The sequence below is a fragment of the Lissotriton vulgaris genome, chromosome 10 (assembly GCF_964263255.1).
Source record: "Lissotriton vulgaris chromosome 10, aLisVul1.2, whole genome shotgun sequence".
NCBI lineage: Eukaryota > Metazoa > Chordata > Amphibia > Caudata > Salamandridae > Lissotriton > Lissotriton vulgaris.
This window is the reverse complement of record NC_141698.1, coordinates 793,255,910-793,270,832: the sequence shown is the minus strand read 5'-3', so window position 1 is coordinate 793,270,832 and position 14,923 is coordinate 793,255,910. Positions and strand designations below refer to the sequence as shown.

Here is a 14,923-nt window from a genome sequence, read left to right as displayed (position 1 = left end):
TTTTCTGGTGGCATTTATGAGGACACAAAAAAAAATAAAAAAAAATAAAAGAATATTGAGAGAGGCTCCTTCTGTTTCATGAGAAGGCCCAAGTACCAGTGGAGCAACACCGTCAACCTCTACTGCACAGCCTAATATTTGTCCCCAATTTGGAACCCTTTAAGAGAAAAAGTAAGAAGGTTGGAAGCTTTCTATGCCATCCTAATACCTAATCATCCATTAGTTATACAGAGATCCACCCTGTATCAGACTCATCGGTACAAGTGTGCATTGGACATCATCTGCCACCTCAAGTACTTATATTTGTTACTTTTTAACTTTGTCGACTATCATATTGAGAGTATTTACCTTTACGTTATCCGTTAAAAATGTGTGAATCTGTGTGGCTTCAGACAACCAATACATGCCATATTTGAGACATCGGTGTAATAAGCTGGAAAATGAGGATACACTTTTCTTCAACCTCTGCAATTTGCTGCTGATTTATGTAACAGTCTGCAAACTGAAAAAAGAGTTAATGTATTTGTTGTACATATGTCCAAGATTAATTTAAATGTACATAAAAACATTTGTTCTCAATAGGATTGGGGATGAAAAGCAATCATCAGAGGTTACATTTGGCAAGCAAAATAGGAAATAGCATTGCATTATACAAATGTTAGGCCAAGTTGGGTCACTCACTTCATTTAAAAACTCCAGTCCAGGAGGTGACCTATCTGGGGATCCGGATCCGAGTCTGTCTGCGGGCTATGGTCGAGTCTAATTGGGCCCAGCTGGTATTGGAGACTCGTAAACAATTGGAGCGTTTGGAGTGTTTGCATTTGACTATGGTGGGAAGATGTAACGTTCTTAAAATGTTAATTTTGCCGAAGATACTATATTTCTTTAGAGCTGTTCCCCTAGAGGTCTCACGTACCAACTTTGCTTTATTGCAATCAATATGTGCCAGATTTATATGGTCTCAGGGTAAAGCACGAAGAGCAATGAGATATATGGTGTTACCTAGGTCACAAGGGGACTGGGCTGTTCAAGATTTTACGCTATAATATTTTGCATGTATGATGCAGCATATGAACATACTTGTGACAGGCTGAATCCCCTGCTATTTATCAAATACTCTTGGGCAGTGAGGCAAAATATTGTTTGTTTATTAATGTGGATTGGAGTTATTACAAGCGTACTCGATTTAAGGTTCTAATAGCTGCGTATAAAGTATGGACTGTTGTTAAAAAAAGATATGGCATGGATAAAGTATCCTGGCACACTCCATTAAAGGCAACAACTATTTTTCTAGTAGTATTTCGGGATCGGGTGGTGAGTAAATGGAGGGACAAAGGTGTATGCATAGTTGGTGATCTATTCTCAGATGATGCCATGAAGTCTTTTGATCAATTAAGAGATCAATTTAATATATCTCAGGCTGATTTTTTCAAATATCTAAACTGGCATGACTATTTTTTAAAAGCCCGATGGAATATCCAAGTTAATCCTCTTGTAGTGGCAGTTAGTAAAAAAACTGTACGGATTGGCACACTTTACACCTTACTGCTGGATACACTGGATAATGATCTGGAAGTTCAAAATCATAAATGGGATAATCGAATGTGGTGCCAGGGCATACGATTGGAGACTTCTATGGAGTTGGCAGGGCTATTATTTATGTCTGCAAATCTATATACCCAACATTTTAAGACAATCTTTAATTCATATTATACACCAGCTAAAATATTGAAGTGGGGGAGTGTTAATCGGGGCAATTGCTTTCGGTGCGGGACTGCAGCTGCTGATATTGTACATATATTTTACTCGTGTAGGCATTTAAGCACGTTTATTGGCCATATAAAGAAATTTCTAACTGAAATATTGGGTGCATCTACACGTCTATCTGCCACTCAGGTTTTGTTGGGGGTCGAAAAGGGTTCAGCAGTGGATAACTTATCTATGCAATCAATATATTACATTTTTCTTACCACTGCTGTTGCAAGGTTATGTATAGCATCAATGTGGTTGCAAAAGGACCCCCCTTCGTTTGAATTCTGGAGGGCAAGATTCCTATGAATTTTTAATTTGGAATACAGCCTCTATACTATGAAGGGCAGATGTAAAAGGAATTTGGGGTGCCAGATCTGGGGGGCCGTCATGACTTACAATGAGGCATAGACTGCCTGTTCTTCGGATTGATTTATACTCTTCCTTTGTGTCTGTAAGCCATGTTTTTGTTTGATTTTTTTCTCCTTTTATCTCTTGACTTGTTTGTAGCAATACTATGTTATACTGATATGTATATGTATGCCGTTTTGTGAACTCATGGATCTCAATAAAATAAATAAAAATAAAAAAAACTCCTGGCCTTGATCTGATAGAACCCTTTTTGGTCTTCCATGATCTAGAAATTGGGAAAAAAACATCAAGAAAAATTGAAATACACGTCTTCAAATAAAAAAATTCAAAACAACATTTTCACTTTGTATCTCAAGTGCAGGCTGAAAATGTGTAACGAGCATTTAAATGAGAAACGTATGGGTTTCAGAAACAAACATCTATAAGACTATCACAATGGAGATTTACATTTTATAAAAAATATTTATAGAAGCAAGAAAAATTATAACACAGATTGTTCAATTTCAAATGACATATTTGACCAATAAAATCGGGAAGACATGTTTTTATTCGTTTTCTTGATACCAGAATGCCCACTAATTCTACCAAAACATGAGAACAGCACAGTTATCTGTCTGCAAACACATGAAATACACAAATGCTTATCTCAGAAGGCTTTTCTATCATGAATTGTTAAAGTCAAACCTGATAACTGCATTAGGTCCATTGCAATTGTCGGCTGATAGCATATCGAGAGCAGTCAGTGGATCTGGTATGTCGAGTGGTTGTCCACCATCTGATATAGTGCATGGGCAGGAATAAACAGCTTGTGGCGACCAGTAGGTCCCATGGTTGAGATATCTGTATAATGAGATAGAACAGGGGACAAATCAAATTTAAGTTTACTAAAAATTTGGAGAGCTTTGTAAAATACAACATTGGTCAATTGATTACATGTGAACTGCATGGGGAGGAAGCAGCACGTGGCGCACTACTTACAAAATTAAAGGCGGCAGGATTAGGTGCTTTGCCCAGAAACATTGCCTACTAAGGCAAGATATTTGAGGTATAAGAGCTGGAAACCGTGCTAAAATACACCATTGCCGAAAACATTACTTTTGCAATGCATGGGGCACATGCCGCACTACTTACATGAGAAAAACTACATTGCATTAAGTTGAACAGCACGTAGCACACTGCTGCGGGAACGGCCACGTGCCTTACCAAATTAAAGAAATGTGGCATGATTAAGTGATTTGCACAGAACAAAGGATAGCAAATCAAGTTTAAGGTTATTAAAAAACATGGAGGGCGTGCTAAAATACAACATTGACCAATCGATTACATGTGCAGTGCATGGGGAGGAAGCAGCATGTGGCGCAGTACTTAAAAAAATGAAAGGCAGCAGGTTTAAATGATTTGCTTAGAAACATCGCCTACCAAGGCAAGATATTGGAGGCATAAGAGCTGGAAATCGTTCTAAAATATACTATTGCCAAAAATATTACTTTTGCAATGCATGGGGCACGTGACGCACTACTTGCACGAGAAAAACTACATCGCATTAACTGGAACAGCACGTAGCACACTGGTGCGGGAACGGACATGTGGTGCTTGCCAAATTAAAGAAACGCAGCAGGATTACGTGATTTGGCCAGAAGCAAAAGTTACAAAGTCAACTTTAACAATATAAGGAGCAGGAAAGCGTGCTTAAAAACAACATTGTCAAATGGAACAAAAATGTGCATTTACGCGGTATTTAAAGATTGTTCAGATTAATTAATTTAATTACTCTTAAAAAAAATGCTCATCCGGGAAAACGTGGATACGAAGACTATCAAAGGCTGTGACTGCGGAATAGAAAAAAGTTCAAGAAGGTTGGCAGGTTATAAATGCTTTGCAGAAGGATGATTTGTGGAGCATGATGTCACTGGGTGTGAGAGATGTGATAGGGCATGTTGTAGTTCAGCATGCGCACATAAAATGAAATACGTTAGGGGTACATAGCCAGACTGCGGGACGTATTGTGCGCATTCCTAACATTATCACGCATGCGGTAACACAAACATGCATGCGCAAAGTGAAGTCAACTCTTAGGGGGCATATACACAGATGGAGTTTGGACAGGGTTGGATTGGGATTAAAAATCGGCCCGGGCACGATAAAAAAAAAAAGTGGCCCACATTTGCATATTGCCTATGCAAAACAGTACTTCGGTGAAGTTTTATTTAAAAAAAAGAGGGTTTAAGAAAAATGCACGGATTCGCTTGCACTGGTGAAACACACCTGTATACAAGTGAGGCTGCTATTGATCATGCTTCCTGCCCCCGCTCAATAAGCATATGTTAATCGGCCGGCCGGCGGGACAGTGGGGGAATTGAAGACCTTCCTACGGTCCCCAACGGCAAAGGCCAAAATAAATAAAAGTAAAAGGCCGTCCCTGGGGAATGGGGTCCCCGGGGCCTTGAAGTGGCTTCAGGAGGGGGGCTATGCAGCCCTCCTCCATGAAATAATAATATATATACCCGGAATTGGCCCCTTCCTATAACAACATTGAATAAGGATTATTGTCATCGTACCATAAGCGCACCATTACGATCACGCGCTGAAGGCTAATTGGCTGTCAAGTGGCTGTCAACATTCGGAACTAGATCTGTTGGCAGCCATTTTATGCCTCGGTACAAGGGAGGCTGAAGAAGCATATGAAATGTATGTTTCAAACGTGAAAAGGGGGAGGGGAGACACACCCTGATCCACTAGGTCTGCTCAGGGGGTCCTACAAGGACTTCCAGGGCCCTATTTTTTTATTTTTGGGGATAAAATCCTGTGGTGCGTGTATGATTCGCATTCTAGCGATATTTAAAAAAAAAATACGTGACTTTCCGCGCGTCTTTGGCAATTTGCATTCTTTTAACTGTTTAGAGGAGATGCAGCAGTGCTGGATGCAGGAAGCACCATTGAGTAAGACAAGGTAACAATAACATTATTGACCTACTAAGTGAATTTCTTTTCATAGGCTAACATTGACTGGTTTCACTTGTAAGTTCTTCTAAGTGTGGAGTTTTTGAACTTTAAAATATTCACCTAAAATCATCCAAACAACGAATTCCCATTTACTCACCTGTTATTAGGAGAGAAACCAGTGCTGCATCTTTTAGCCCAGCACTGACCCTGAAAAGTAGTTTTAAGTATACTTACAAGTAACTTGCATTTTCTTCCATAGGAATCCCCTTCCTATAACTTTTTTATAAATATATTTAGATTAGCGGATCAGGCTCTAGGGGATGGTGTCCAAGGCCCAAAAAAAAGTAAAAGGAAGGGGGACCACACAATGTAATGTAATTTAAAAAAAATATATCTAAAAATAAATAGTTTTAAAAAAACTAGTAAATCAGTATGAAAAAAAATAAATATAAGAATAAATATATTTAAAAATTGTTATTTACAAAACCTTTGCAATTCACTGAAAAAACAATATGTTTCACACATGTTATAGTTATATATATATTAGACCTGGTCGGTAAATTCCGTTCCGGTCGCGGAATTTGGGTAATTTTGGGTTCGACGGAGCACGTGAAATTGCCCAAAATACTGCGTTCCGCGACTTTGCAAAATGTTTTGCTTGTTCGCGTTCTCAAATGCGTGTTCGCGAGACATTTCCCCCCGAGCACTCAAACAAACAGCGATTGTGAACAGTAAAAAAGCATTGCAAACAAGCAATTCCCCGTGATCGCTGAATTTCTGCGTGTTCGCGGAGATTTTTTTTTCCGTTTCGTGGAGATTTGCGTAACGCGATTACGCAAATTCAGCCCACCCCTAATAAATATATAAATAAATATAGTAAGAGAGAGAGATGTACACTGAAAAAACGAAGGTTTAAAGTGTCAATATAGTTAGGTCAAAATCACAGTTTAAACGAAGCATTTTATACCTAGGAAAAGCGAACTGTAGTTCACTAGTTATACATATTTCAATTAACTATAAATTGCACCATCCCCTTGCATAGTGTGGTTGTAAATTGTAATTTCAGATGTCTTATTGATGTTATCAGTGATGTGATAGAATGCCATGAGTGAGGTGATAAGCAAGGCGACCCCGGGAGTTATAGTTTCTTGAAATAGCCATAACTACTAAATTTCAGTGTTTTTTTTTATAGTTTAAAATTGTTAATCTGACATTTTCACCTAACTCTAATCTCACTTTAGTCTTGATTTTTCCAGTGAATTTCTATGATTTTTTAAACATAAATTAATATTGCATTTCTATACTTATTAAAAACGACCCTGTGCTTGGGAAGGAAGTCCCCAAGAGACCACAAATCACATTTAAAAAAGCAAAATCCTTCAAAGATTGTTTGGTAACCAACATGCTCACAAAACCCAAACCGAAAACAACCTGGTTAGATAAAAAAGGCTTCGTAAAATGCACAAAGTGCAAGGCATGTAATCATGGCGTCAACTGCAGTAAATACAGATTAGGCCTTTCCAATAGAACGGAAAAGATTAACAGCAAATATACATGCAAAACTGATTACGCAATCTACATTCTCGAGTGCCCTTGCGGGCTCCGGTATGTGGGCAGCACAATCAACGAAGCCTACAAAAGGATTTTACAGCACCTGCGTGCAATTAAGAATGCCGACAGGGCTTATCCTGTAGCCAGGCATTTTGAATTGATGCACAATGGAGACGTCAAAGGACTGACATATTGTGTGATTGATTCTATTCCAGCTAGCCAAAGAGGGGAAAATAGATTGAGCAAGTTGAGAAAATTTGAATCTAAGTATATAATTAAGCTGAATACTAAGCAACCGAACGGTCTCAACATCGAAGAAGATTTGCATAGACACCTTTAATAATTTCGGTGACTGGCATGTAGTTTCTGCTAAATTCACACACATGAAATCTTTTTTGATCATGTTGTTTATTGTATGGACAGCACATCTGTATAATGTATTTACACTTGACATCTAACATGAATTAAGGTAATTGAAAAAAGCATTGATTTACTTTTATGCATGGTACAACCGTTGTGTTTGCTCACTGGAGCTCTATTTTTTGTAATGTTTTAAAGCGAGTGTGAGATAGAAACACAGTTTGTAATTTTATAACCTAGAAGAAAATCGGTAACATGTTTACAAATCCGATAGATATTTAGGTTAAGCCCACATGGGCTATATTTTTCGAATTTCTAATTTTGAATTTGTGACAAGCGCAGACAAGGTGTTCATATCATGCACAAATACAGCGTAAGCATGTTAACGCGCGTCATTGTCAATAAAGTTTTCGAATGTGTTAAAATAACCTACAATTAACTCACAAACAACACTTCATAATAATCACAAGGTTGTCCGTGTTAAGAATTCAAACGTAATCTTTATGCATTTTGAACAAATGTATGTTAATCATGTTGAAGTAAATGTGTAAAATACCGTTCCATTAATGAATTGTTGAAATCAAGTCTGTCTTTCCTGTCAGTTGACATGTGGTCAGTGACGTATATGATGATGAAAAGACTTTTTTTCTTTAAAATGGCCGCGCGCTTTCCTAACCACAACCAGTGATCAAGACTACTGTGTAGTCGAAACGCGTTTGGCAGCGGCAGCAATAAAGAAATATTGAATCTCACATGGCGTGGTCGTTTGTGTAGAGGAGTGTAAGGGACTCAATCCAAGGAGTCTCACCGAGACGACTCATCTCTCGATCTGGCGAAGGCAGTCAATACTTGGATATTTGCAGGATAAGAATAAATATATTTAAAAATTGTTATTTACAAAACCTTTGCAATTCACTGAAAAAACAATATGTTTCACACATGTTATAGTTATATATATATATTAGACCTGGTCGGTAAATTCCGTTCCGGTCGCGGAATTTGGGTAATTTTGGGTTCGGCGGAGCACGTCAAATTGCCCAAAATACTGCGTTCCGCGACTTTGCAAAATGTTTTGCTTGTTCGCGTTCTCAAATGCGTGTTTGCGAGACATTTCCCCCCGAGCACTCAAACAGCGATTGTGAACAGTAAAAAAGCATCGCAAACAAGCAATTCCCCGTGACCGCTGAATTTCTGCGTGTTCGCGGAGATTTTTTTTCCGTTTCGTGGAGATTTGCGTAACGCGATTACGCAAATTCAGCCCACCCCTAATAAATATATAAATAAATATAGTAAGAGAGAGAGATGTACACTGAAAAAACGAAGGTTTAAAGTGTCAATATAGTTAGGTCAAAATCACAGTTTAAACGAAGCATTTTATACCTAGGAAAAGCGAACTGTAGTTCACTAGTTATACATGTTTCAATTAACTATAAATTGCACCATCCCCTTGCATAGTGTGGTTGTAAATTGTAATTTCAGATGTCTTATTGATGTTATCAGTGATGTGATAGAATGCCATGAGTGAGGTGATAAGCAAGGCGACCCCGGGAGTTATAGTTTCTTGAAATAGCCATAACTACTAAATTTCAGTGTTTTTTTATAGTTTAAAATTGTTAATCTGACATTTTCACCTAACTCTAATCTCACTTTAGTCTTGATTTTTCCAGTGAATTTCTATGATTTTTTAAACATAAATTAATATTGCATTTCTATACTATGCTAATCATTCCCCCTACCCCCCTGCAAGCTATCCGTTGCTTGGCCCTGCACCCAACCACCTGTTGAGGACCCTTCCACTCTCCCTATCCTCCCAGAGACAGTCAGTCCCCTCCGCACACTTCCAAAAGCCATGTGCAGCATGGGGTTGGCTGCAGGTCCTAGTTGTGCATCATGACATTGAACACAGGGCCTGGCCATTAGGCCAGGTCCTGCACCCAACACGAAACAGGCAGCCACATAACCTTCACCACATATGACTCAACCTCCCTAAGGTCAGCCAACATAACCCCCAACCAACACGGCTAACCACCCATAAGCTGCCAATCCACCACGGACACTCACAACTCCCTACTCTTTTTTAAATTGTCTTTCAATCCTTCTGCCTTTTTTTTGCTCCAGGGGAATCCCTTTGGGAACCCCCACAATGTCCAGGGAGTCAGATTCCCCTACCCAGCACCTTTATACCTTATTTTCTTGTTTTAATTCAGAACTAGGGGACTGAGTTCCCATGTCCTGAAATGGCAGCTGCAACAGTGATCCTCATGTTCAGCCAGCCATACACATGGGCAGGCTGGAGCAAGGTGAGTGATGGGAAGTAATCCCCTTAGCCAATAAGTGGGTAAAGATCTAGTTTTCTTTCATATTTTGTGTAATTTTGATCAGCTGTTCGGGCTGTTGTGCAGTTCAAAAATCCCAATGAGTTTAGGGATACCTTTTTTTGGCCCCTGCTTGGCTGATCACTACAAACTTTCAAAGAAAGATCTGAGGTGAATAAATGTTTTTTTTTTAAGTTTCTGGAAGATTCGTTAAACAGTGCCAAATTTGCTAGCAAACCAAAGAACGCTCTTCCTATGGTAACTAGGTCCTAACTATACCTCCATAATCGCGGGTGCCACTGTGTAAAATATATAGCACAAACTGCAGTGGTATCAATGGCTTCAGTGTGGCAATTTTAGGTTCGCCTCTCTGCAGTGGCGTAGCAAGGTCAGGTGGTACCCAGAGTGGAACATTTCTTGTCCCGCCCGCCTTCACAAAATGGCAAAAATGTGTGTTTAAACACATATTTTTACCATTTTGTCACCCTCCTCAGTGATGACATCTGGGGCGGCCCACACTCACCACACCCTTATTCCTAAGCCTCTGCCTCTCTGTCATTGTGTGTTGCTGCACCAACTCATGCTCTGCCTCCATAACTCCCACATTGTTTCTTCTGCCATTGTTAGAATTTTGCTATGTCCCTAATGGTATGTCTTCCCTCAATTCTCCTGCCCCTTGCCATCCTCCCGAACGTGATAGACCTGCTTTCCACCACACCGGCATGTACATTTCTATTTTCTTGGTCTTTACGTCTAACCTCAGTCACTCAAGGAATTTTAATTAAATAATTACAATTACAAACTTTTGTTTCCAGTTATTTCTGTAACAATAAATATGTTTCATTGTTTGAACCTTTGTTTTTTCCTTCTTTTTTCTCTTGGATGTTCCCCAAATTGCTGTGTATGATTCGCTCATGCAACCATTCATCTTATGTCTTGTAGTCTGAAAAAGTACGTTGGAGTCAATCCATTAAATCTTTTGAAACCCAAGAAAAGACGTTGTGTGGGGATGTTCTGCTGGCGACTGCTTTTGTATCTTATGTCGGATCTTTCACAACATCCTACAGGCAGGAATTGGTGGAGAGAATGTGGATTCCCTTTCTCAGATCACAAAAGGTAAAGTTAAATAAAATTGACACTAGATGAAAACTACTTCGTGTAGTTTATGAGAAATATGAAGTACAGTTTAAACATGAGATGTTAAGCTTTTGTATTTGAAAAGCCTGTTAAAAGATCTGAAGCAAGCACAACTTTTCTTGAGGCCCTTTGCATGATAGAAATTGAACTACAACCGAATCAGTAAATTGAGATTTACCACGAAGATTGTACTTGTGACATTAATTGTACATCTATTTAAAATAGTAACTGTTTCCAAATGCTATTTCTTCTGCCATAGGTTAAGGATGTCCGCTCACTGTTGTGAAAACCAACCTATTCCCTCACAAGTGTCCTGATCCACACATTTAAGGATACATCCGAAATTTCAGTAGGCTTTACATGTGACTGCAGCCCATATGACTAGGTGAATGGAGTTGACTCTGTATTTGGAAACAGTGTTTGTTGCTGTTTCAGGATTGCCAGTCATTACTGTGACATTTTATAGACCTGGCTGTTGAGGCAATTTCAACTTTTTTGTTTTACTAAAAGGAAGCTAGAGTTACCTTTAGTAGTGTGCTTCCTGCAGGGGAGTGGATGTGCAGTGGACTTAACACCAGATGCCTTTCTAGAGCATATGTGTACTTGACGTTGCATTTGTAGTGGGACTTCATCTGAGCAATCCAGAGCATGTGATGTCACATTGGATTGCTGAGGCATCCTAATTGGATATATGTCGGAGAGAGAAGTTTGATGTGTGAATGGAAAGCAGCAAGTTTTCCTGTGAAGGATCTAATCAGGTCTTACGACCCTGTTAATCCAAAGGCAGTGTCTTTTCGTAATATGCATTTCCTTCTTTTTCATTACTTTCCCTTTGGTGAAAATTGTATATCCTTTGCTAACAACGTATCTAGCCTCTCTTTTCAATGTATCTCCTACTTATTTGTTCATTCCCCTCTTCTTTCAAATCTACCATAGTTATCCTGTTTATTGAAATACATAATCTTGAACCTAATGATCTTTCTCTATTTCTGTTTCTTTCTGAAAAACTGGAATGTATTGTTTCTCTAAACACCTCTCTTTGTTCAGATTAATATCCTTATTTCCCCTTTTCTATCTGGTTTTCATCCTAGGTATTCTACTTAGTCAGCACTTCTTCCTGTGCCAGACTCTCTACATGCATGTCACAATAAACAGTCTTCTATTTTTCTTCTTCATCTCGTTTATGCTTTTGACACAATGGATATTCTTTTTTTTAATCTCTAAATAAATATTGGGACTTTTGGTTAAATGGTTACATTAGTGTCTCGGTCATTGCTCCTCATTGTCTAAAAAGAGGCGGAATCGTCTTTTTACCCTGTTCTTTAAAATGTTCCCCTCCACTATTTTCAGCATATACTGTTAGTTTTCTATTATTTACTTTTTAGTTGTATTGCACAGTTTTTTATTGATAATTCCCTGATCAGTTTTTTATTTTCCCCTTTCACTGGCTTTTTTCGTAATCTGATGATTCAGGACTAAGTATATGAAGGTTATTTTTTAACTGGAACTGGAGTTCTGGACTTTTTGGTTCCGTCCAGAGGTGTCAGGGTACAACACCCAAAGACCCCGGAGTTCCACCTGCCTTGGTGCACAAATGAACAGAAACACGGGCTTCTCGATGGTGGCGTCAAAGACCAAAGGTTTATTACTGCAGGGACACAGAAGTCACAGATACTACACACGGGCAGTAATCAGGAGCCTGTTCGATTTGTACAAAGAGGGCTGCTCCTTATATACTGTTTTTTATGCTAGGGGCAAATTCTTTACATGTAATACATTCCCAAAACCTTTGTGTCTAAAACAATAAATATTTGGCGTTACACAGGAACCGTCGATAATATCTGAGGCCAAACATTGCGAAGAGAGGGGTTCCCACTAGTTTGTCACAATTCCCTGTCAATATTGCATTCAGGACCCGGACCGCCTCATCGTAAAGTTCGTTACCTCCCCCTAATAAAGATTCAGAAAGAAAGAAACAGAGCCAGGTGTGGAAGATAGAAAAGTGGGATAAGGGATGTTTGTGGGTTGTAAATGGGCAAGGCTACCGGCTTCGGCCGCCTAATCATGATCAGGTACAATGGACACGAAGACCAGTTTGGCAGGACTGGCCTCGGGCAGAGGAGGTAGCCTTTGTCGAGTCATGCAGCTACAGCGTGATCTGGTTTAAGGTGCACGTGTCATGAAAGAGGTGAATCTCCGGCTAAGGCTACGTGTCCTTAATCGAAATGAAGTGAATGAAGTGATCAGAGGCTATTGCGTATGTGAGGGCAAGAAACACAAAATGGCGGCCATGATCTAAGATGGATGTCGTGGGTAGATCAGAAATGTGTCTATAAAAGGAGTGCTCTTGCTCGTAGCGTAGCGAAAACACCAGGATATACTAAATGGATCATTTGCGGTTCGCTGATACCATTATTATGTATTTCCGACAAACTTGAAAACACGGGTTCAAATTGTCACGGAACCGTCACGGAACCTCAGACCCTCCTTTTGCCCTTACATAGGCAATTACTCAGTCTATGTCTGAATCTAGTTCTATGCTCATCAGGTCAGTGACATGCTGTTGTATCATCATCCTTTCTCGTGTCTTTTCTCCAAACGCAGGTGGTTTTCTGAGACAAGTTGCAGCACAAAGACTACATAGAGCAGGACCACACTGGATAATCAGACAACATGAGAATAGGAATACTAAGATGACACCAATGACCATTAGAACCTTCCATCCCCACGCTGATATCAGAGTCCAAAACCACTCCATGAAGGACCAGTTCCCCTTGTCTACATGTATGGAGTCTGAAATCTTGTGCAACTTAGAGATCGCCTCATAGACTGTTGGAGCATTATTAGGAATAAAGACACAGCAGCTCGATTGGATCATTCTGCATACCCCACCTCGATCTGCAAGTATAACGTCTAGAACCATACGGTTCTGCAACGTCATGAGCCTATCCGCCTGAAGCTCAGCTGTCAGATTGCTAAGGGCACCAGCAGTTTCGGTAATAGTAGATTCAACTACCCGTGTTAGCTGACGTATGTTTCTACTATTGGCCATAGGTCCCCAGAACGGAAGGAAGCCTTTGAAGAAGTCTCCAGCTTCCTGACCAGCGGTATCTACCTTGCTGAAGACACCTCTCGCTACTCTGGTTCTGTGGTAATCAGATGAAGCAGTGTATGTCGGAGGCAACAATCGAGCAATATAACATGATCCTGAAAAGTCGGCAGGCAACCATGTATAAGCTCTGTCTCGACAAATGAAGTAGGTACCCCTAGCAGTAAGAAAGGCAGGGGCAGAGTTAGCCGGAAACACATAAGTCTCTACGCACTCACTCCTCCCTAGCTGAGCTCTCGGATTTCTCCCATTACCTTGCAAACAGACCTGACCTCGGTGAGGTACGACCCAGATTGAAGTTGAGCTTTTACGCTTGCTTTCTCCTAAACTAAGGCGATACTCTGAAGTATTCCAACTTAAATATACTCGCAATTCGTCTCTAGGGTAAGATGGAGTATTATTGACGTCCTTGACCATGTCAATAATTCCCTGGACTAAGGCTTTGTTGGCAGAGTTATATTTAGTGGAACGCGGTGGACGTGGAGGATAGGTTTCAAGGGCATAAGCAAAGATGGTTTGGAAGGCCTGAAATGATCCATTATAGCTGTAAGGCAAAACCAGATATGGAATACCTTTATCCATAGTGTGGGGTATCAAGCCACACACCCAGCAGTCTGTAGTGTTAACTACCAGTTGGTGTTGGTGCAAGAGCTGTACAAAAGTGTTGTTGGTGAATTCTGAGCGTCGAGCTTGCTCATGTTCTGGAAACGAGTGAAAAGAGTGTATAGAAGAAACAGTAGAAATAGCAGGATCAAGGGGAGGTACTGTAGAAACTGGCACAAAAATCAAATTTATACTAAAGACGATTCCACCCACCAATGTTGCTAAAACAATTAAAAATGTAATGGCACATTGTATCAGAAAACATTTGCTATGAAGAATTCTATTAAGTCTGTTTCTGCGAACATAAATCACATTTTCTCGTTGCAGCGCAGGAAGCTCCATCTTCTACAATCCGCTCGCGACCACTGATGATGTGTACGTAGATGAAAATGCCTCTATCAGCCCCGGGAGTTCCCAGAACCAACAGAAAGATCGACTTTGTGTCAGACCCCTGCAAATTCAAGCTAGGCACACAGCCACGACCCTACGGCTACCCAGACGGCAAGGCAATTTTAAAAACAATAAACAATAGCAAACTTCCTGGCTGAAGGCAAAAGTTCGATCTATATATCAAAATCACAATATGCAGTTGCCTGCTTTATTTGTCCATTTTATGGCTTCTTAGGTTGTATCTCTGCTTCGCTGGTACTGTCTGATCGGAAAATAGTGTATCACTAGCAGCTGTTGCAGAGTTTAAGTTCGCAGATAGCAAAGTTTCTTCTGATGCTGGAGACAAATGTTCAATGTTCAAAGGAGTCTTTTCAGGAGGAGAGTCAGGTTTTGA

General features: G+C 39.9%; 1 protein-coding gene across 1 annotated transcript in view; it reads left to right on the top strand.

The window, feature by feature from the left end:
* The window catches only part of DNAH11 (dynein axonemal heavy chain 11), a 3,435,931-nt gene that overhangs the window by 2,613,226 nt on the left and 807,782 nt on the right, over positions 1–14,923 (top strand). The window contains exon 64 of the mRNA XM_086939827.1: positions 10,233–10,406. Within this exon, the coding sequence (XP_086795953.1) occupies positions 10,233–10,406 (174 nt within the window). The remainder of the gene's footprint in view (positions 1–10,232; positions 10,407–14,923) is intronic.